The 21,480-nt window shown below is 38.1% G+C and overlaps 2 protein-coding genes and 2 non-coding genes across 4 annotated transcripts in view; all 4 read right to left on the bottom strand.

The window, feature by feature from the left end:
- prox3 (prospero homeobox 3) overlaps window positions 1-10,962 on the bottom strand; it is a 29,567-nt gene extending 18,605 nt beyond the window's left edge. Inside the window, exon 1 of the mRNA XM_028038337.1 lies at window positions 10,541-10,962. The gene's annotated coding sequence lies outside the window, so the exon portion shown is untranslated. The remainder of the gene's footprint in view (window positions 1-10,540) is intronic.
- A 162-nt stretch (window positions 10,963-11,124) lies between these two features.
- snx15 (sorting nexin 15) lies at window positions 11,125-16,963 on the bottom strand. Its single transcript, XM_028038339.1, has 7 exons — window positions 16,748-16,963; window positions 15,886-16,042; window positions 15,263-15,378; window positions 14,208-14,487; window positions 13,954-14,127; window positions 12,989-13,186; window positions 11,125-11,597 (listed from the first exon to the last, which is right to left on the bottom strand). Exons 1-7 carry the CDS (start codon window positions 16,844-16,846, stop codon window positions 11,464-11,466), a joined length of 1,158 nt encoding a protein of 385 aa, XP_027894140.1. The 5' UTR covers window positions 16,847-16,963; the 3' UTR covers window positions 11,125-11,463.
- Window positions 11,712-11,793, bottom strand: trnal-aag (transfer RNA leucine (anticodon AAG)). The gene has a single exon. It is a non-coding gene; the product is annotated as a tRNA-Leu (tRNA).
- A 1,755-nt stretch (window positions 16,964-18,718) lies between the features above and the next one.
- On the bottom strand, window positions 18,719-18,790 carry trnam-cau (transfer RNA methionine (anticodon CAU)). Its single transcript has one exon. It is a non-coding gene; the product is annotated as a tRNA-Met (tRNA).
- Window positions 18,791-21,480: the final 2,690 nt, after the last annotated feature.

The following is a 21,480-nucleotide window of genomic DNA, read 5'->3' as shown; positions in this document are numbered from 1 at the left end:
CCAAATCATTTTCTTTTCGTTAAAACACTTATGAAACTTTAACAAAAACTGCAGGTGTGTGTCTGTGTTTGGTGAACTGTTGGTTAAAATGTTTTTGTTTTGCTATATTTGGCATCCTCAGCCCACTTCACTGCTAAGTTCTGCTCAAATGGAAATTGTTGCTTGTACATCTTTATTAGCCAGACGTACTTTACTGTTACACTGGAAGTCTGATAAATGTCCCTCAGTATCCCTCTGGGTTAAAACATGATGTTTGTTTTTTTTTTAAGCTTGAGAAAATCAAATGCACCATTCGAGGGTCTACACCAGTGGTCCCCAAACTACGGCCCGCGGGCCAGATGCGGCCCGCCTCCACATTTGGTCCGGCCCCCTGAACAATACCAGAGTATTTTCATATATGTGCATTTTTATTTGATAAGTTGGACTTTTGCAATAAAATAAATGTTCCTTAGTAATGAACTTTATTTATTATTAACTACTAGTTAGTAACTATTTTATACATGCATATAATTGACCCTAACCCTTTTTTTTTATGTGGAGAACCCAGTGTTATTTGGTTATTTATTTCATAAATAGTGTTATTTCCTGACTTTTGTTCTCTAAAGAATCCAGAAAAGGTTATTTGATTGTGCTTTCTGAAAAACAATACATTTTTATGTTTAGCACTCTTACAATCATCGCACTTTTTCTGTTACAAACTGACCCCGGCCCCCCATCAGAGAAGGGACAAGTTATGTGGCCCTCACAGGAGAAAGTTTGGGGACCCCTGGTCTACACAAACGTTTGACCAAAAATGGCAAAAATGTTTTCTTTCCTATTTTTCAAACTTGGAGGTTTTGCCCAACTCAAGGTGCCTGTCGCTGAAATTTTATGTTTTGGTTATAAATATGGGTATTTATGTCTAACAAATTACATTTTTATTTTTTTTTTTATTTTGGATCGGGTTGACTTTGAGCTGAGACGGGAGGGGGAGGTTGTTTTTTTTAAAGTTTTACTGTTTAATTTTTCTTTCCTTTGTGTTGAAAAAAAGGGCTGAAACTGCTGGACTGTAATTTAGTAATTTTTCTTTTTGATCAACATTTTGTCAGTATTGTATTGCGTGTATTGATTAGTATGTGTGCATAGTGACATGTATACTGTATGTTTTTTTCCCCTTCCTTTGGCTCTAATATATATTAGAGCCAAAAACAAACAATATTTGTTTGTTTTTCATTCAGTGGGTAGAAAATCCACTGGATTAAATTTTACTCAAGTAAGAGTAGAGATACTTCATAATTAAATTATTCAAGTAAATGTAAAAAGTAGAGCATAGTAAAAATACTCCTGAAAGTACATTCTTTCAAAAAAGTCATTGTAATTGAGTAAATGTAATTAGTTACTACCCAACTCTGAAAGCAGTAAACTCAAAACCAAACTCTTCTGGTTTCAGACTGAACCAAGGCCACTTTACGCTCCTTGTTTCAGTCGCTCTCTTTCGTTTGTTTTTCTCACCAGTTTCAGCATCACCTGAGTAATGTTACCCTTTTCAAATCCACCCCCTCTCTCTCTCTCTACTTCTGATTAAAAATGGTTATGCACCGAGTGAAAGGTCGCAAGTTGTTATGGAAACAAGGCAGCCAACAAAAGCTGGACACATGGGTACAGAAAGTGGGGAGAGGGGAAAAAACAGAGAGCGAGATGTGCCTGAATAAATATGCAAAGAGGAGACGGGCATGGAAAAAAACAGAGAGAGAGAGAGAGTAAGAGGTTTGAATAAATAAAAACATATGCAGAGGGAGGAGGATGGATGTGAAATGATGGCTCCATCTGCGATAATGAATAACAAAAGATAATGCCGGGTTTTATCATTCTGGGAAGCCGGTCGGGGAACAAAGGTGCGTATCCGTGTGGACAGTGGGAGAATGCGACGGATAATAACTGCGGCGCAGCTTGGAGGATGCAAAAAAAAAACAAAAACTCAAATTGTTCACAGAAAGGCTGACCAAAAAATAAAGGCCTAAAATTATGTATCTGTGTGTGTTTGAGTGCCTGAGCATCATCATCTCTCTGAGGACTCGTATTATGTTAACCACTCAGACTAACATCAAACACACACACACACACACACACACACACACACTTCAGTGGAGGCATGGAGGTGCCAGCCATATAAATAGGATATCCCACAGAGAGAGATATAAAGAGAAAAGGGCTGACAGGCAGAGGGAGTGAAAGAGACAGGCGGAGAAACAAGATTTTATATTCATGGAGTGAGAAAATAGAGAGCAAAGTGGACACAAAGGGAGGGGTGAATGGATCAATAAACGGCATAAAGTGTATGTTTATTGATTTACTAATATGGGAGGGGAAGAGAGAGCGAGACAAACAGCAGGAAGAGACGACAGTGATGATGATGATTACTGTTAGAGCGGTGCAGCTTCTCAAGCTTTTTTTGGGCCAGCGCCCCCCTGTCCATTATCCAGGTTCCTCACCGCCCCATCAAAGAAACTGTTGGCTACTTTGCACTGAATGTTATTTTATTCTTAATATTACTATCACTATTGTTGTTGTTGTTTTGATTTTTATGGTTGTTTCTGTGTTTATCATCAAAAATAATCTCCCAGAGAACAAAAACGCCATGGGAATAAAAATCATTTTTACAAGCGTCTACGAAAATGCAATGAATGGACATTAAGTTAAAATCGGCCTATCAGCAGCCAGAGTGGAATAAATACTCTTGTTCTCTGCCATTTTCTGGTTAGTTGTTAAATATTGCACAAAGTGACCAGATAAAAGATCGACAACAATGCCGGTTTAAACTTTGAACTATTTGCATAAAGACTGAGCTCTGCAACATTAAAACATGGATATAACTGCAACTATATTAATCATAACTCTTCTTCTCTTCAGTGTTTATGTCAGTTTCTGATGGTGCAGCTCTGTGCTGCCTTCAGGAGAATAGGACATCAGAGTATCATCCATAAAATTTCACTCACATGGCATTTAGTGTGCAAACCAGAGCTTTCAGTGGAAAAACAAAAGTTCCAGATCCTTTTAACGGGACAGAAACACAGATTACATCTTTATATAGACCTGTCTATTGATTTATAGATTAATAGTTTTACTGGACAGAAATTACAAAAATCGGTTCGGATCATTTTGACACTGCAGTTGTGGCGGAACAGATTTTTTTATTTTATGGGCCTTATTTTTCCATATAAAGTTGAAGAGAATTTTATCCGGATCAGAACAGAACAATTTATTAATATCTAATGATGCGAAAAGATATGATGACTTTCCTTCTGCTTTGCTTAATAGTTCTCCACCAGAAATAGTTAAATCCCCGGCTAACCAGCTGTTGAATTTCTTTTTAATAGATTCACAAACCGGAGTAAAATTAATACCCATGTTATTGTGGTCAGTGGAGATTTTAACAGGTAAGTTTCTGTGTTTTTTACAGGGATGTTACACATTTCAGTAACATCAGTCGTATATAAGGGAAGGATTTCACATTTTTTGAGATTGAGTTTCAATCCTGAAATGCTTGAGAATTTAGCTATAACAGAATTTAGCTAGAGGAATTTAATTAGAATTTCTTAAAAATATTGTTGTATCATCAGCAAGTTGTGAAATTTTAAGTTCTTGATCAAATATTTTAATTCCCTCAAATGAGCTCTATCTGATTAAATAATTTAGAATTTGGCCAACAAGCAGAAAAATGTAAGGGGAGGCCAGACATCCCTGACGAAACCCTTTATTGATATCAAATCGGCTAGATGTGCCATATAGAAGTTTTATAGAACTGTTATTATCTCTATAAAGTGTCTTAAAGGCTTTAATGAAAAACGTACCAAAGTTAAAAAAGGACAATGTGTCAAAAATAAAGTTGTGACCAACTGCATCAAAGGCCTTTTGATAATCTAAAAACAGAATAATTGGATGACCAGGAATAAGATCTTTATAATCAACTTAGCACTAATCGAATATTATCAGAAATGTTGCGTCCAGGCAGAAAGCCATTTTGAGATTCATGTATAATATCATTTAAACCATTTTTCAGTCTTTTAGCTAAAATGGAGGTCAAAATTTTATAGTCATTATTTAACAGAGTGATGCCACAATGATCTATTATTAAATGGTATTTATTTGGTTTAGGGATCAGAGTGATAAGACCCTGTTTCATCGACGGGGTAGTTCTTCATTGTTAATGGATTCATTATAAACTGCGAGAGGAAATTCTGAAGTTTCAGCCGAGAATTTGTGATAAAATCCTGATGTCAAACCATCTTTGCCTGGTAACTTGTTAGATTTAAAGTTTCAGCATCTATGCACCACAAATTTGGAACAAACTTCCAGAAAACTGTAAAACAGCTGAAACACTGACTTATTTTAAATCTCAACTAAAATCCCACCTGTTTAGAATTGTATTCGAAACGTAATCAATTACAACTTTAATGATGGAACTTGACTTAATGCTGTGTTTTGATTGTTGATTCTATGTTGCATTGTGTTTCTGTGTTTGTAATGATGTAAAGCACTTTGAAATGCCTTGCTGCTGAAATGTGCTATACAAATAAAATTTGATTGATTGATTGATTGATTGATACTGTTTGACTAGTTTTTGAATGAATGATGTAAGTTCTATGTTATTTAATAATGAGTTGTTAAGTTTCCAGTGGTTGGGGCGTGCTGTGGTGGCGCAGCGGGTTAGCACGCCCCACGTTTGGAGGCCTTAGTCCTCGACGCGGGTTCGACTCCTGGTCCCAACGACCTTTGCCGCATGTCTTCCCCCCTCTCATTCCCTGTTTCCTGTCAGCCTACTGTAGAAAAAAATACGAGCCACTAGCGCCATAAAAACCATTTGGAGAAAAAAAAAGGAATTTTTTTTTTTTTTTAAATAGTTTCCAGTGGTTATACACTCTTCTACTCTCCTTATTAGAAAGATTTGCTTTTAAACAAATGGTTTTGGGGTTTTTTTCAGGTAAAACTGCAGGGCAAATTTTAACCACCATTACTGGACTCTCCATGTCCTCTGAAATAAGCCATAAGTCAATTCTAGATTGAGTTGAAAAGCTTTTGTTACTCCAGGTGTATTGTATGTCAGTAGGATGACGATGTCTCCAAATGTCTAATAGATTTAGCCGGTTAGAGAAGTCCAAAAGATAGTTCTGTCCATTTCTAAATCTAGAGGTACTGTATGTCTATCCAGTGGAGTGGAAAAGACCATATTAAAATCTCCCCCTAAAATAACCTTTGCTGATGGAAACTTAGTACCAAGGAAAAACATGGTGTCCTCCAGCTCTTTTAAGAAAATAATATTTAAAGAATCAGAATTATAACCATAAATATTGCCCAGCAAAAAGATGCAAGAATGAAATTCAACCACTATGAAAATCCAATGACCCTCATTGTCAGATGTAACATCTAAAACTTTGGCTGTAACAATTGCCATTACGGCCAAGCAAATTAGGTTTAGTTTTAGAGTGTTTTCACACCTGATAGTCCAGAAGACTCGGTTGGATTGGGGACCAACGTTGCAACATTTGTTACATTTTTAGCTGCTATGGTTCACTTTCACTCTGCACCGTGTCAAACGAACTAAACACCTTCAGGAACCTGTTCCCCTCCTCGCCTGTGGAGGCGCTGCACCAAGTACCACTGAAGGAAACGACATGAAAACGCCTGAAGAAGACAAGTGTTCAACTTCATTCTTTGCGAAATGTCAACAAAAATGGATTAGCGTCGGATTTTACTTTGGTAAAATAACATGAGCCATGTTCCCCACTAGCAATATGATAGCACGTTTGTTTAGGTTGTATTTACCCAGAATGCCCTGCGCTGTAGTCCACTTCCTGCTTCTGGTGCTGTCTCCAGTCCGCTTGGCGTTTGTACGCATTCAAACGGCAGCAGAGTTCACCTCGACCTTAGTGACACCGGGGTTTGTAGGCGACCAGGTTTAGCTTTTTTTTAGTCCGCAAACGAAACGGATTTTCTAGACGAATGAACTAGAGTTTGATTAAACGGGGTTGGTGTGAATGAACCCGCGTAGTTTAATCAGATTTACATTTGCAAAGTGTTGTCTGGAGTTTACACGCTAATTTGAGAGAAATGGCTTCTTCTTCAGTAAAGTTGTCTCACTGTTCTTTACACCTCCAGCCAGCATCTTGTTTATTAGTTAGTATTTTCAGTTTATATATATATATATATATATATATATATATATATATATATTTATTTATCAAATACTTCAGATAGTAGTAGTCTTAAATCAACATCAAACCCCACAGCAACAACCAAACAGACCCTGGGAGGGTGAAAACAAATGTCAAGCCTGTCTGTAAGAGAGAGTCAGGCCGCCACAGAGCCCTGGGCTGACAGAAAATAGACAACGAGTGTGTTTTATGTGAGTGTGTGAGAGCGAGAGATGAGGTGGGGGGAGACGAAAGTGTGCTGGAATAGCTGGGGGCAAGGTGACAGAGAGAGAAACGACTGGCCGGGGAGGGATAACAAGCTCACAGAGGAGGGGTGTGTGTGCGTGTGTGTAGTGGAATAAAAACAAGGAGGATGGGTTGAGAGGGGAGAAGAAGAAGTTGATGGAACGAAAACAAAAACAGAGAGAAAGCAGGTGTGCTGTTTGCCTCAACCCAGTGGCCATTTAGGTCATAACGGTCCAAGCGAGAGTGCGTGTGTGTGCGTGCGCGGGTGTGTGTGTGTGTGTGTGAAGCGAGTTTCCCGGAGCACGTTGGAGAGCGGGCTCGGTTCAGAGGTTGGAGAAGCAGTTTTTGTAGCCGTGAGGACTCACACACCCTCATCCGCACCCACATATGGTCGTTTTTCTCCTGCACACCCACAGCCGCCCCTTCTGTGTCACACTTAATGTGTCACGTGTGGCTCTAAATTATGCACTAATACACACATCTGTGTCTTTTGATCTCACACACACACACACATGTGGAGGAAAGCCATTATGCTCTCAGGCTGGAGTGTTTGGATGGTATAATTGCAGTGACCAGTGAGGAGAAAGAGACAGAGGGAGGAGGGATGGAAAGAGGGATGATAGAAAAGAGAGGAGAGTGCTGACACTCTCAGCATGCTAATGTTGCGTGGCTGTTAGCCCCCCTCCCTCCCTCCTCACCTCCGTCTCTTTGTTTCTGTCTCTTTCTGCATTTCACAGGTGGAGCACCAGAACGAGGGAAGAGGAGATGGATTGAAAGGTAGAGAGAAAGAGGGATGTATAACAGGATGCAGCAGAGTTATCGCTCTTTCGCTGCCATCCCTCCATCCACTTCAAGCACCCCACAGTGGTCAAAACAAAGCCAAAGAGAGAGACGGAGAGAGGAAGAGGGAGGGTCTGCTTTTTTCCACCCCGTTAACAATAGAAGGATCATCTCTGCTTATCCTCTAATCTCATCCCTTTGTTTTTCCTCTCCTCCAGCGTTTGTTGTCTCTCTTTCTCCATGACCCCTTGTTTTCTCATCTGATTGGGGAAATGGTCACCCCTCCATCTGTTTCCAGCCCTCCTTTCATCCCCCGTCTCTCCAGAGAAGGGATTCTGCTGTTTGCTTTCTCTTTTCTGCATCCCATCCTCTCTCTCTCCCCTCTTTGATGCCAAACCAGCCACTTTCCATCCACGCTGAAACTACAGAAAAAATTACTTTTATGCAAAAAAATGCGTTTGATTATCTCTCTTAGGTGTTTGCCGTGCATTAGTGTTCACTAATGAGTTGAAGTTACAGCTACAGGTCGTTAGCAGGGTTTTTAAAGGAACAAAGATTTAAGACTTTTTAAGACCACTATGAAAGAAATTTAAGACTTGTATCTCCATAGAAATGCATGAACTTTGTTCATCTATCTGGTGATAAATTTGCACTTACCCTTGAATAGCTTCTGAAGGTTTCAGCAAATCATATTTAAGACTTTTTAAGACTATTATGAATTAAATTTAAGACTTTTATCTTCACAGAAATGTACAAACTTCATCCATCAAACTCATTTTTGTTATGGGCCAAATCAAGATAATTCTGGCCGGTTGTGCCAGAATGTATTGATAAAATCTGTTCACAAACTGTTAAAATAAAATAATTAAATAATATTTAACATCTTTTCAGTCCCTCCAGGATTTTACAATTGTTTTGTGATTTTTTGCAATAAAAATGAAAGTGTCTGTGGTGCTAATTTGGAAATATTTTGATATTTGCGCTTATTTATGACAGTATTTATATATGACTTTTTATTACTCGCTGTGTAGATCCTGGATTATAATCTGACATCAATTAAGGCTGAAGCAGCTGTTTAGTACAAGAAAGAAAGTTTTTAACAATTTTTGACTGCAATAAAATCCCAATTGTTAGTGCAAAAAAGTGTGTGAATTTGTTGATTTTGCGTGAATTTCTACCATAATTCTCAAGAAACTGGAGGGACTGATTGTTATATTTTAGCAAATATGATTGAGTTGATTAATAACACATTTTATCACATTTATTGTTTTGTCCAGAAGAGGGCTGCATAAAAAGCTATGTTGGGCCGGATTTGGCCCACGGGCCTCCAGTTTGACACATGGTGGTAAATTTGCACTTACCTAATAGATGCAAAATGCTAGCTAGCAAGTTAGCAAGGTTATGTTAGCAGTTAGCTAGTGGTAGCGAGTCAGAGAATGTAACAAAAATTTCTGAGTCCAACTCAAACTTTTGCCTGACAGAAAAGTCCCGCAAAAAAATAAATAAACAAAACACAATATATGAGATTAAATTGCCCTGTCAAAGCAAAATGTAAGACCTGTGATTAGCATATCGTCACCTTCCCAAGATAATTGTTTACTAACAATTTGCCAAAAGTGATTTATTTTTTACCTAAATCATCTTGTAGTGGTGATTGTTTGTCAAACCAAACATCCTGTAAAAATTCAATCAACAATCCTGGGTAACGTTTTGTACGCAGACAAAAGAAGTCCAATGTCCAAAGCTTAAATGTTGCTCTTTATGGTTTATTTTCTCTAGTTGGTAAGCAAATAACAAAATAAAACTTTTCTTTGTTTCCTGCTGCCCTCCAAACCCAGTGCATGCTGGTCCTATACCAGTGCCTACACTTATAGAAAATGGACCCATCGTTCTTTCTGTCTTAACAAATAACAAAACAAGAAATGAATAAAATCAACAATTATTAACCTACAAATAAACTGTTAGTAATACAAAAAATATAAAGCAAACTAATAATAAACTAACAAAATTCAAATGGATAAAAATAAAGAATAAATAGCTCCAACACATCTTTTAGAAAAAAAATTACTTGGGCCACTATTCTAATAAGGTGACGATATTAAAGGCTGACTAACTTTTTAAAACAAATTTAAGACATTTTAAAGTATTTAAACAAACATAGAGAGTTCAAACAATCATGATTATGTGAAGTAAATTAACTCCGCAGCAAGCTGCATGTTTATTATTAAAAGCAGCAGCTGTTTTCTTCTTTAATCTGCTTCTCTCTCCAGTCCAGAGCGCGTTTTAACCTTAAAATGAGCAGCAGCGACTCTCACAGGAATTTAACAGGTACTACAACAAATCTACGTGCCGTAAACACTGTAAGGATTAAACGCTTTAGATGTAAAATGTAATCCCACGATCAAAAGCAAAATGTTTCACCAAAAATTGAAATAAGAATATTTGTAAAATATATGGGATTCTCTTTTCAAATCAGCTTTTGTTTAATGTATTCAATTTGACTAAATATTGAAACCTTTTTGACTCAAATCCTGTAATAGCAGAAAATAAATTTGCTCAGTCGAGCCCAAAATCATTTAAAAACCAGGTGTTTTTCTTAAATAATTTTTAAAACGTGCAAAATTATTTTTAAGTTTTGCATCTACTAAGAAAAAAAAATCTAACCAATTTATTTGCTTGATTTCAGTTTCTTTTAATTTTCTTTAGTCTTGACTCAATGATTTTGGCCCAAAAATGTCTGGACACTCCTAGCTTAAATCATCGAAAGCACAAAATTTAATGTTTAATATTTATAATTCACAAAATTCTGCTGTTTTTGTATTTTTGTTGTGGAGCTACACCAAACATTTGCTTAGCAACAATAAAACCTGAAATTTTTCATAAGCTGCCAACATTTTATCAAAACCCGTGTTTAGGAAACTTGTTTTTCCAGAATACAAAACGGAAACGAAAGGATTTTTGATCACATTTCTTTACTTTCAGACAGCTATGACGCGTAATCGTGACAACAAGGTGTCGTTTTTTACAGCTTGGAGCAGCAGATTAGCATCTCAAAGCTCAGATAACAGCTGAACGACGACAGGTTGTTGAAGTTTTGTTGCCTTCATTCTGATTTGTTTAGTTTTTTTGATTGGGTCACTGAATGTTTGGTTAAATATTCCCTCAAGTTTTGTTGTTTTGTTTTTTTGGACGCTGTGAAGCTGGAATGATTTTCACTCTTCCTTTTTTTTACTTTCTCCTGTCGCAACACCACTGCCATTAAGGTGCGTAACCATGACAACCGGGTGTTGTTTGTTTGTAATATGTGGAGCAGCTGATTACCATCTCAACAGCTCAAATAATACCTGAACTTTGACGTCAAAATCCCAGAGGAGTTGAAAAGGAGGCTTCATGGATGCAGAGCAGGAGAAAACCAAAGCATCTTCTCATATCCCCTACTCCAACATCTTCTCATATCCCATACTCCAACATCTTCTCATATCCCCTGCTCCAACATCTTCTCATATCCCCTGCTCCAACATCTTCTCATATCCCCTGCTCCAACATCTTCTCATATCCCCTACTCCAACATCTTCTCATATCCCATACTCCAACATCTTCTCATATCCCATACTCCAACATCTTCTCATATCCCCTGCTCCAACATCTTCTCATATCCCCTACTCCAACATCTTCTCATATCCCATACTCCAACATCTTCTCATATCCCATACTCCAACATCTTCTCATATCCCCTGCTCCAACATCTTCTCATATCCCCTACTCCAACATCCTTCTAACCATACAACGAGCAGCAAAAGCAAATGAGGTGGATCAGCACCATGTCGTTGAAGATTCTTGGACAAAATGAGTTACGACAACATTTAATTTTCCTTTTGGGAAAAATAGAGTAAAATATTTTTGAATCAAATTGAAATGTTTTTCTGAATTAAATTAAAATCAGATTTATTAACAAAACATTGTGCAAAATGCAAAGCCGCTGATGTACAGCGATGTTAACATTACAAACATCAATAATATGAAAAGAACAAACAGAGGAAATATCCATCCATAAACTTAAAGGCTTTGTTTTTGTTTTGTAGATTAGACGTCTGTTAGGTCCCAGAGCATCATTACTGGAGCATTAGCTACCAGAAACGGTTTGTTACTGGGAATGGAAACTGGTTTAGGATTCTTATTTTAGCAGTCAAACCTGTTAACACTTCATGAGCGCCTTGAATCTGAGCTTACTTTGCCTTTAAGCCGTCTTTGTGTGTGAAGTGTGTGTCTACGGGTCCTGTGTGTGTGTCTGAGCAGCTGTGTGACCCGGTGAAACGTGCTGATCCACCAGCATCTTGGCGTGCTTCAGGTACTGGGCCGTCCTCCTCATCACAGACTCCCTGCGGACCGGATCTGGGTCTCCTGCAGAACATGAAGACATAAAAAATCTCATCAAACTTCACTTCCTGTGCTCTGACTGCAGCTTTTTAAATTTATTTTTAGGTCACATTTCAAAAGGGAAAAGTAAAATGTTCCTGGCAGCAGTGGGATTCGAACCCACGCCCCCGAAGAGACTGGAGCCTTAATCCAGCGCCTTAGACCGCTCGGCCACACTACCGTGTGAGCTGCTGGCTCAGAAACTACACTGAAGCAAGGAGGAGCTGATGAGTCACTCTTGAGTTGTGGCGCTGCAGCTGGCGCCTTTTTTGTTTATTCAGTTTGATTTGTATCTTACTACAAGCCAAAAAGACACAGCACACTTATTTATATAAGCAAGAGGAGCAACAAAACATATTTTATTTTAAGTAAGAAGCATTTTTACCTCCAGCTTGATGTAAACCAACACCTGCAGAGAAGCTGTTATAAATTTAGCGCCACAGACAACTCAGCTACGCTGTAAGGGAAAGGACAAGGTCCAGCAGCCCAGGCACGGATCAATACAATATTCACTAAAAAGGCTGATTAAGCACTTACTGTACACATACAAGGTAAGCATTTCACTTAATATATTCCCTCATAGGTTACATGGTTCTTTGCAGCACGAAATTCCTGAGTTAGAGCCTCAATCTTGAATGGAGCTTGCACGTTCTCCCCATGCAACAAGCTGTGCACAAGAGTTAAAAACAGAAAGAAATTAAACCAAAAATATATATTTGTCTCAATAAACTGGAATACCATAAACAAGCTAATTTATTTCACTAATTCAAATAATAAGGTCAGCTCTGCCTGAAGTCATTTTGTCATTTTATTCAAATAAGCTACAGCTGGCCCACTCACTGTTTACACTAGCACGAGAAAATGGCTACAAACAGATGCACAACTATACACTTTGAAAAGCAGACGTGGAGCTTCCTGCACAACCAACAAGAATGCAGCAAGTGGTTTCTGGAAGGTAAGTCAACAACTAAGCATTTGTCTTTTCCAGCAGCCTTTGTACAGCGAATACGGCAGTAAAACTTGCTGACCAAACTTGCCGGAGCTCGGCTAGGGTTGCTGGGTAACGAGGCTGGGCCACCCTGGGGTTGCTAGGTAACAGAGAAGTGCCTGGTGATTTGTAATGTTACATTTCGGAAAAATGGCAGAGTGGTTTTTCTAGGCAATTTTAGAAGCAGTAGAAACTCAAACAAAAGAACAAAAATGTGTAAAAAGTGAATTTTGCATATTAGGTCCCCTTCAAAAAGCTCAAAACTCTGTTTCTTTTGCACAGTTTGGTGCAGTTGGTGTAAAATTTGTACTATAATCTGCATATTTTACAGCTTTGATGAAACTAATCATGATGAAAATTAACTGGTTTGACTGGTCTCTCATGTTACCCTGCACTCCAGTGATGAGTATGTCCACCGCTGTCCTGTAGCCACGAATGGCAGAACCGAACTCTCCCTCTTTCTCCCGCTCCATGGCAGCTGTCAGCTCATTGGCCGCCTGGTTCAAGTAACCGGCGTCTCCTCCAATCAGACTGGCCGGCGGCAGCGAGAACAGTTCAGAGTGATCACTCGAGGAATCTGATCTCTCTGAAACAGAACGAGAAAAAACAATAGATTTTTAATTTAAGGTTTAAAAGAAAATAGTTTCATAAACAGTCCTGTCAAAGTTTTGAGTTATCTCTAATTTATTTTTAGAGTTTGTGTTCAAGTAGGTAGATTTCTTGTAATATTCTGAAGGGTGTTGATGAAAGGTTTTCCTAGAAACAATCTCTGCATTTCCATTATAAATGTGAACAAAACTTTGTCAATATTCTGCTAATGCCAAAACAACAAACACAATTTTGCAATCGCAGTGTTTCCACTAAATTAGAAGCACAAATAAAGTCACACATGAATAAGTTTGTTCACACAATAAGTATTTAAAAAACATGATGCGCCTTCATCTTCCAACTACTTCCTGTCGTCTTCTTTCATTGTGGTTTGCACCAGTTGTTGATCATGTGACTTTTGATGCAAAAAAAGTGTTTCCAATGCAGTTTTGCTAAATAACAGAATTTCAGCCTAAAACCACCTTATCCTAAAACTTTTCGTTCAGAATCATTTTTTTTTTTCAAAATTGGGATGTTAAGAGACTAAGAGAATTTATTTTCAAAATATCAAATTGGTCAATGGAAACACAGACAGTCTTCTTCTCAGACTTTGTTAATCTACCAGAGAAATCCAGGTTAATGGGAGAAATCTCAGGCAGCGCAGTGAAGGACGATGAGAATCAAGCAGAATTGCATAGGAAGGCAATGTCCAGGATAAGTAAAGGCTGCCAGCAGCAATAGTTTATATTCTGTGGTTGAACCCACCTTGTTTATAGCAGGGATCGAAGACAGCCAGGTCATTTTCAGACAGAGGAGGAGGAGCTTCCTCCTTGGGAGACGGGATTTGCTCTTCAACCACAGAGTCAAACAATGAATCAAATTCCTCCTGCATCTCCTCCGACTGCTGGAGTCTCGTTAGAGACAGCTCAGGAGACGACACTACAGATGGAAACATGAACCGAAATGATGACAAAGACATAAATAAACCAGAAACAGCGTGCAGATTGTTAGATTTAAACCTCGGTCATCCAGTTCTGCGTCGTCAAGATCCTCCTGTTCTTCTTCTGTCGGAGTTCCTCCGACCTCGTTGTAGGCCTCAGCCGCCACCTCCGGCTCCCCGACCTCCAAGCTGATGTTGGTGCCCAGGTCTTGAGGTAAGGTGGGCGCCTCCCTGCCCTCCTCCTCTTCGGCGGGTTCACAGTCTGAGGCCCTCCTCTTCGGGAGGGGGATGAGAGGAGGAGGCAGAGGCCCGGCCGAGGACGCCGGGGATGGATCCAGAGGTCTGCTGACTTCCCCACCCTAACATCCATTAATTTATGTTTTATTTTATTCTTTTGCAGTTCAAATTAACATGTCACATAATGACATGAACAACGTTTTGAATGAAAAAGGTCTTATATAGTCTACCCTTTCTCTTAAAAGTGAATTTGTTTTACCATAAGTAACTAAACATCAACCAACCATCCATATATGTAGCTAATAAAGACAAAGAACAAAACTTTACCAAATCAATATACAGTACTTCATTACACCTTGATAGTATATTTTACTATTTTCTTAAAAATTTATCTACTCTCTTTGTTTTCTTTAGACAGAATGTTCCATAAATAGAAATAATGCTCCACTTTTTAGAAGAAGAAGAATTACTTTATTCATCCCAGCAGGGAAATTATTTCGCAGTTACAGCAAGAATTTTTTATACACAGATTAACACACACACGACAGGAGCTGCGTCTGCAGGCAGCCAGCTGAGCCGGCGCCATTTTTGAACTCTTTTCAAAACTCTAATTTTTAGCTCTGACTTTGTTTTTAAATAGCTCTAATCTGCTCAAACTACACATGCTATCTCTTTTAATAAATCTTTTTTGAAAACATGCTGGAAATGTACTGCTATGTATATTATTTTCAGAATATAGTAATCCACCACGTTGTGAAATGTCATTAATTTTAATTTGAAGAACAATGAATTTGTCGCATTTTAAGATTATAATTCTAACAGCTCTAATTTGCAAAATAAACAGAACAATGTATACAAATCAAAACAAAAACTATAACTATAGCAGTTTGTCCTCACCCTGAAGAAGTCCTTTAGTTGTGGGCTGTTGTATAGTGCAGGTATACTGGTAGTGAACAGAAGCATGCTCTCTGCTGCCTTCCTTCTCTCCTCAATCACAGCTTCATCAAACCTTCCTAAGATGAACACAACAAGATGATAAAGCTGATTATGATGCTGGAAGTTTAATAAAATGGCTCTGTTTGTTACTGGTGCTCCAAAAATCCAGCCACAATTACACCAAAAGCTTCAAAACGTGTGTAGATAAGGTGCAACTTGCTAAGGATCATTGCAGCAGACATGACTGAGGGAAGTATTTAAATAACTGAACTTTTATGGAAATAGGAGAACCTGTGTTGCAGAAAAAAAAATCTTGTGCAGCTAATTCTTGTGTCAAAACATTGTTTTAGTTGTCTGTTGTATGAGCCTCCAACCCTGGAAAAAGAGCTATTAAATAAAAAATTATAAACCCAGAGATACGTGATGAAGTACACAAGTATTTACTAAAAAAAACACTCAAACGTTCAACCATGTGAACCAGCAGCTCCAACATTAAGTCTAATAGTGTAAACCTATCTGAGGTGTAGCATCATTCAGACCCAGATGAGTAAACTACGTCCGAAGGAAACTTTTACACATCATACCAAACACTTGAGCACGTGGAAACACCGGAAACTCCTCCTGCCTCCTGAACAGGTTCCTGTGAGTGTAGGACAGCTCTCCGTGGAGCTTCTTCAGCTCGGAGAACCTCTTCCACACCACCACCTCCTTCACATCATCCGGGTGACGCTTGGACACAAACTGCAAGGGTGAGAAGTTAAAATAGATTGGTTCCACCTAATCCGAGTTTTGAGCATGTTATTGTGTCTGCAGAGATCATCTGAGCTCAATAAATCCTTTTTGAACGGGCATTAAAGTGGTCATAAGGCTGCTGGAGCACATGAACAGAATCACATGTCCCGTTTCACTCCAGCACCAGCAAAGCATCCCAACCTCAAATAAAATCCCCCCCGGGTGGATTTGTGTTTATATCTCGACATGTTCTCTGACTTTACAACATTTGCATGCTTGTTTTTGTTTTGTGTAGGAAAAACAAAAAAATATTTTATCTGTACGCAAAAGTACAGGTTCAGCTCACTGAATTTTAATATTTGCTCGTAAAATTAACCTTTTGAAAATAACAACCTTACGGCGGAAATTGGACATACTTTTCATTAAGCTGATATTCCAGTATTAAAAATGTTTTTATTATTGATAGATTTATTATATTAATCATAAATGTAATTGTAAATGGAAAATCATCATAATTAGCAAAAAATAAGCCCGTATTTAATCTATTTAATGTGTTTCTCTTAGTGAATGGAGAGAGTGGAATTCATAAACTTTTCAATAATATACAAATTTATTGAAATGCACCTGAAATATTTTCGGAACATGAACATCTGTTCAGTAACAGAAGTAATTTTTGTGTAAATGAAACAGTACGGTAATGGAGCTGTAACTTACCCTGGCTGTCACTTTGTACTCCGTGTACCCCTTCTCGTGGTTCCGTGGGTCGGTAACAGAGAAGAACCGGTAGTATTCGTCTTTGGGTTTCCGTGACATTTCCAGAGATAAATTAAAACCAGAAACACGAAATAGAACCGTCGGGAAACAGCCGCGGTGAGTTGCTGTGTTGTGATTCTTCAGTCACTTATCCCTGTGAACATTTCCTGGTTTGTGACGTACTTCAGTGCGTGCTTGCGTATAGAACAGTGGACGCCGCTTCGCTTTTGTTGCCGTAGCAACGATTTGTCATCGAGTCGGCCATATTGTGGCTGGCAAGTTTACCGACGGGTGTGTAAGAAAACAAGTCGTTAAATTTTAAGTACAGCAAATTTTTTTATTAAGTGCCTTATATTTTTTCATTATGTGCTTTATATTTTTTTATTATGTGCTTTATATTTTTTCATTATGTGCTTTATATTTTTTTATTATGTGCTTTATATTTTTTCATTATGTGCTTTATATTTTTTTATTATGTGCTTTATATTTTTTCATTATGTGCTTTATATTTTTTCATTATGTGCTTTATATTTTTTCATTATGTGCTTTATATAGAGTTCTTAAGATTGTGTTACAAATAATGGTGACCTTTTAGTTTGCGTAGCTTAAAAAAACACTGTGCTTGAAATGAAATAATTTACAGAGAATGTACAAACCCACTGTGTTTAATTCAACTAGTAAAATGCGTTTATGTCAGCTGATTGGTTTTGTCTAAAAGTACAAAAAGGATGTGGACGTAAAAATAGTCGTCCTTTTTCGATGTTAGTTGCCTTATTGGTATGACGCAGCTAAATTAAACCTTCTTTTTCATATACAAGATTTTATTTATACACTCTCCATGACGAATGAGCTTTGTTTTGACTTCATTTCTTGTCTGCCTTGGAAAATGAAGGTGATTATGCTCATGTCTTAGTCAGGCCTTCTACAAAAATAAATATTGAAACTTTATGAGGTTATTTGTGGTAAAAATCAAGTTTTAGAAAAGGGTTTTGAGGCCTTCCTTTTGGGTATGTTGTTGCAGATAGTGCTACAACACAGAAAAAATGCTAAAAGAGGTGATAAAGGAGGCAAAAAATCTACAAATGAAAGGCACTTAGAGAGCAGATGTGAGTTAAGAGGTATTTATTTATTGCAGTTAACCAGAAGCAGCTTTCTTAAAAAAGAAAAAGAAATAATATCTGCAGTAATTATCAAGTTTGTGACTATACATAGTTGTGATGATTTTTTTGTGATGAAATAAATCCAAATTAAAATTAAATTAAGTATTTGAGTATATGTGCTTATAGATATTTAAAACTAACAAAACTGTAATCCTTCATATGGCTCCACCTCAAACCTCTTCAGATAGTAATGAGAGCTCAAATCCTCTAGGGGGTGCTATACAAAAAGCTATTGTGAAAGCGGAAAGAAAATAGGAGTTGGAAATAAACTTCTTTCTTTTGTTTTTACATTTTCCTCAGTTGACTTCAATAAGTCTTGCTACATATCAAATATATAAAGATGCAATATATACAGGAGGAACCTGAAACTAGAAAACCAGACAGACATCTGTATGATATTTTACGAGATCAACAACAGAAAACTTCAATGCAGCCGTGTATCACCTATTACCAGCATTTTCCCTAAAATGGGAGGCTTATAAGCAGATTTAACCTTGTAAAATATGTCAAATATCCTCATTATTAAAGCTTTTTTATGAGCGTTTATTTGCAGCTGACTGCAAGTCAAAGGTCAGTGTTCATAATTGCTGCTGCTGCTCTCATTGCCTGTTAAATTGAAGGGAAAATGTGTAACAGACGCAAATGAGGTAAATGTTTAATCTAAAGTTGTCCAGCCTTCTGCCTGGTTTAGCATCACTGAATCTCCAGGGACAGAAGTGAAAAAGCGACGAAGCCGATTCTTCCAGATCCAACGTCACAAGTTTTCAGAAAATAGCAGAGGATGGTTTCGATCCATCGACCTCTGGGTTATGGGCCCAGCACGCTTCCGCTGCGCCACTCTGCTGCACGTTGGGTTGATGGGGGAGGGAAAAGTGCTTCATCACCTTTGTGTGCTGCTTCACATTCAGTTCACAGTGAGGGGTTTCTTACGTAACATGGAGCCATTGTTTGCTGGGCAGTTTCACAAAGAGGAGCTCAAAGGAGTCAGGAGGATTTAAGGAGGCTCAACACATGAATACCGAGTAAACCATTTATAGTTAGCAGTCTTACACTGTGTCTTACAAAAGGATTCATGCCCCTTGAACGTTTTTTACACTTTGTGACATTACAACAACAAACTTCAAAGTAGTTTAATGGGATTTCAACAAAACATAGTGCATCCTTGTAACCTGCAGTAATATATAGCATGTTCTGCTCATTCATCTTTGTAAAATAGCTTGAGGTCAGTAATATTAAATTAGGTTTTGATTCTACATTGACTTTTGGTCTTTTTGAGTTGGCCAATGAGATAAAATGCCAATAAAATAAAAGAGGTAAGATATTTACCTCTTAAATATTCATATTTTTAAAGGGAATCTACATATGTGGTGACCTAATGTTTTATTTTGAAAACAAATGCATACATACAAGATTGCTAGAAGGAAAAAACAGATATATCAGCTGTGATGTACCGCTGTAACCAATAAGAAAATTCAGCTGCAGTAGCCACTGTTCAACCCAAAGAGGGCAGCACCGAGTCAGCTTTAGGCTAAATATTGTAGAATTAAATATATTTACATGAAAATGTCTTAATTTACACAGAAACATTAAGAACCAATTTAGAAAGTTCATCTGAAAAAAAACCCCAGTCTATTTGGGGTTTAGTTGCTCTTTAAACGGTTGTGTTACTAGGGTTCTTATTACAAACAGTGACAATAAAATGCTTCAACCTCTGATTATTGGTGTATTTAATTCAAACAAACCAACATGTATGTTTCAAGTAAGGAAGACCTTGATTACACAACTCTATGGGTTAATAAACACCTACAAGATGGAGATCATATCAGCGATGCATCAAGAATTGCACAATACAAATCAAAGTCCAGGACTAAATTATTGAGTACTTCACACCCTGCTCTTATTTAAAATCAGAGATATACAGCAATATGGATTGATTAGATCTTAAATGGGTCAAAACTCCTAGAACAGCGAAGCAAGTTTAGAAAATAAACACCTGAGCCTTTGTTCTGTGTTGAGACTAAAGTCCTTCATTGTTTCAGAGCCTGAAATCCGCCTGTTGGGTGTCTGCATGTTGGGACCCTGAAACAATGAGATGAAAAACATGCATCCTTAGACAGACTGGTCTGAACTGGTCTGGGTTTGTTTTGCTGCGCTGTGTTTTTTCTTTTTTTCCATCGAGCTCATGCCGTCTCGCAAAATAAACTCTCCCACAGGGGATCAGACCTGGATTTGTTGTGAGGCTGAATCTCTGCCTGTTTGTGCTTTTTAACCAACTTAAACACTTTCATCGAAAGCTGGAATGAAGTACTACTTACTGTCTCATTTTCATTCCTTCCTTTTAATCCTTTTGACATTAGGTTTGGACATTTTCATTTCTTTTAGCAGTGGGATATTTTGTCTTTGTTGAAGCCCCGACCCTGAACCAGATGTGTTGTTTAACATACAAAGACAGCTGAACTGGAGAGAACAGGAATTACTAGCCTGCATGCATTTTTGAGCTCAGAGCTAACAACCTTTAACTCCTTTCTAGCCACAAACAGAAAGAACTGCATCATCTAACAGAGAAAAACTCTAAATGCATAAACCATACTCCCTTTCTTGGGCTAAGGGCTCAGATAACATTAGTGGAAACACACACACATAAATATAGATCAGTATTGTGTTAATGTCACTTTAATATTTGCTTCCTCTTCATCTCATAAACATGTTTACATCTCCTTCCTTCAGCTCCCACTGTACGCCCTTTCCCTTATTTCTCTGACTCCTCCCCTCCGTCATACTTCCCCTGACACTGCAAATTTTCTCTTCCCCTCATTTTTTTCTACCATGTTTCCTGCTGTTCAATATACCCCCGCCTGGAAAGAGGACTAACGTCAGTGGAAACGTTAGAATAGCCTGTTAGCTACTTTACATCTTGTCCCATGTGCTGCAGATCAACAGCACACTGTGTTCACATGAGGCAGCTCTGTTACAACCTGACTCTGCAAACACGTGAGCGTCACACAGAGATAAAAAGAAAACCAGATGGAGCAGCTGGGTGAACACAGAGATGTTCACGATGAGTATCTGACTGTCTGGAGAATCTAGTGCTATAACACTGTTAGGATCTGGGGTTTAGGGTTTTGTCTTTTTTGTGTGTTATTTAGTTTTTTCTATTAGCTCTGCCTTGTTTCCACTTCAGTTCTTCCTTAGTGATTCTAGTTCATTATGTTTATTTCTTGCTTCTAGTAATTCTTTGTCACTCTAGTTTTACTATGCTTCTTTAGTTTAGTTGTTCTTTAGTGTTAGATTTATTTCCAGTTCCCCTTTGGACTTTCTCTCTCCCTCTCCTCAGTCGGCCTCCTGCTCCCCCCACTCACACCTGGAGCCCATTAGCTCATCAGCCCAGGTCTTTTGTTCTGCATTCAACCTCCCCATATTGAAGCACCTCATTCTCAGTCACTCCTCGCCGGATTCTCTCGTCTATTCCTTGCCATCCTTCCCTTGGATTTATGGGTTTAGTTTTTTGAATTCAGTGTTTCATTATTAGTTTAG

The sequence above is a fragment of the Xiphophorus couchianus genome, chromosome 14 (genome assembly GCF_001444195.1).
Source record: "Xiphophorus couchianus chromosome 14, X_couchianus-1.0, whole genome shotgun sequence".
NCBI classification, from domain to species: Eukaryota; Metazoa; Chordata; class Actinopteri; order Cyprinodontiformes; family Poeciliidae; genus Xiphophorus; species Xiphophorus couchianus.
This window is presented reverse-complemented; position numbering and strand designations above follow the sequence as displayed.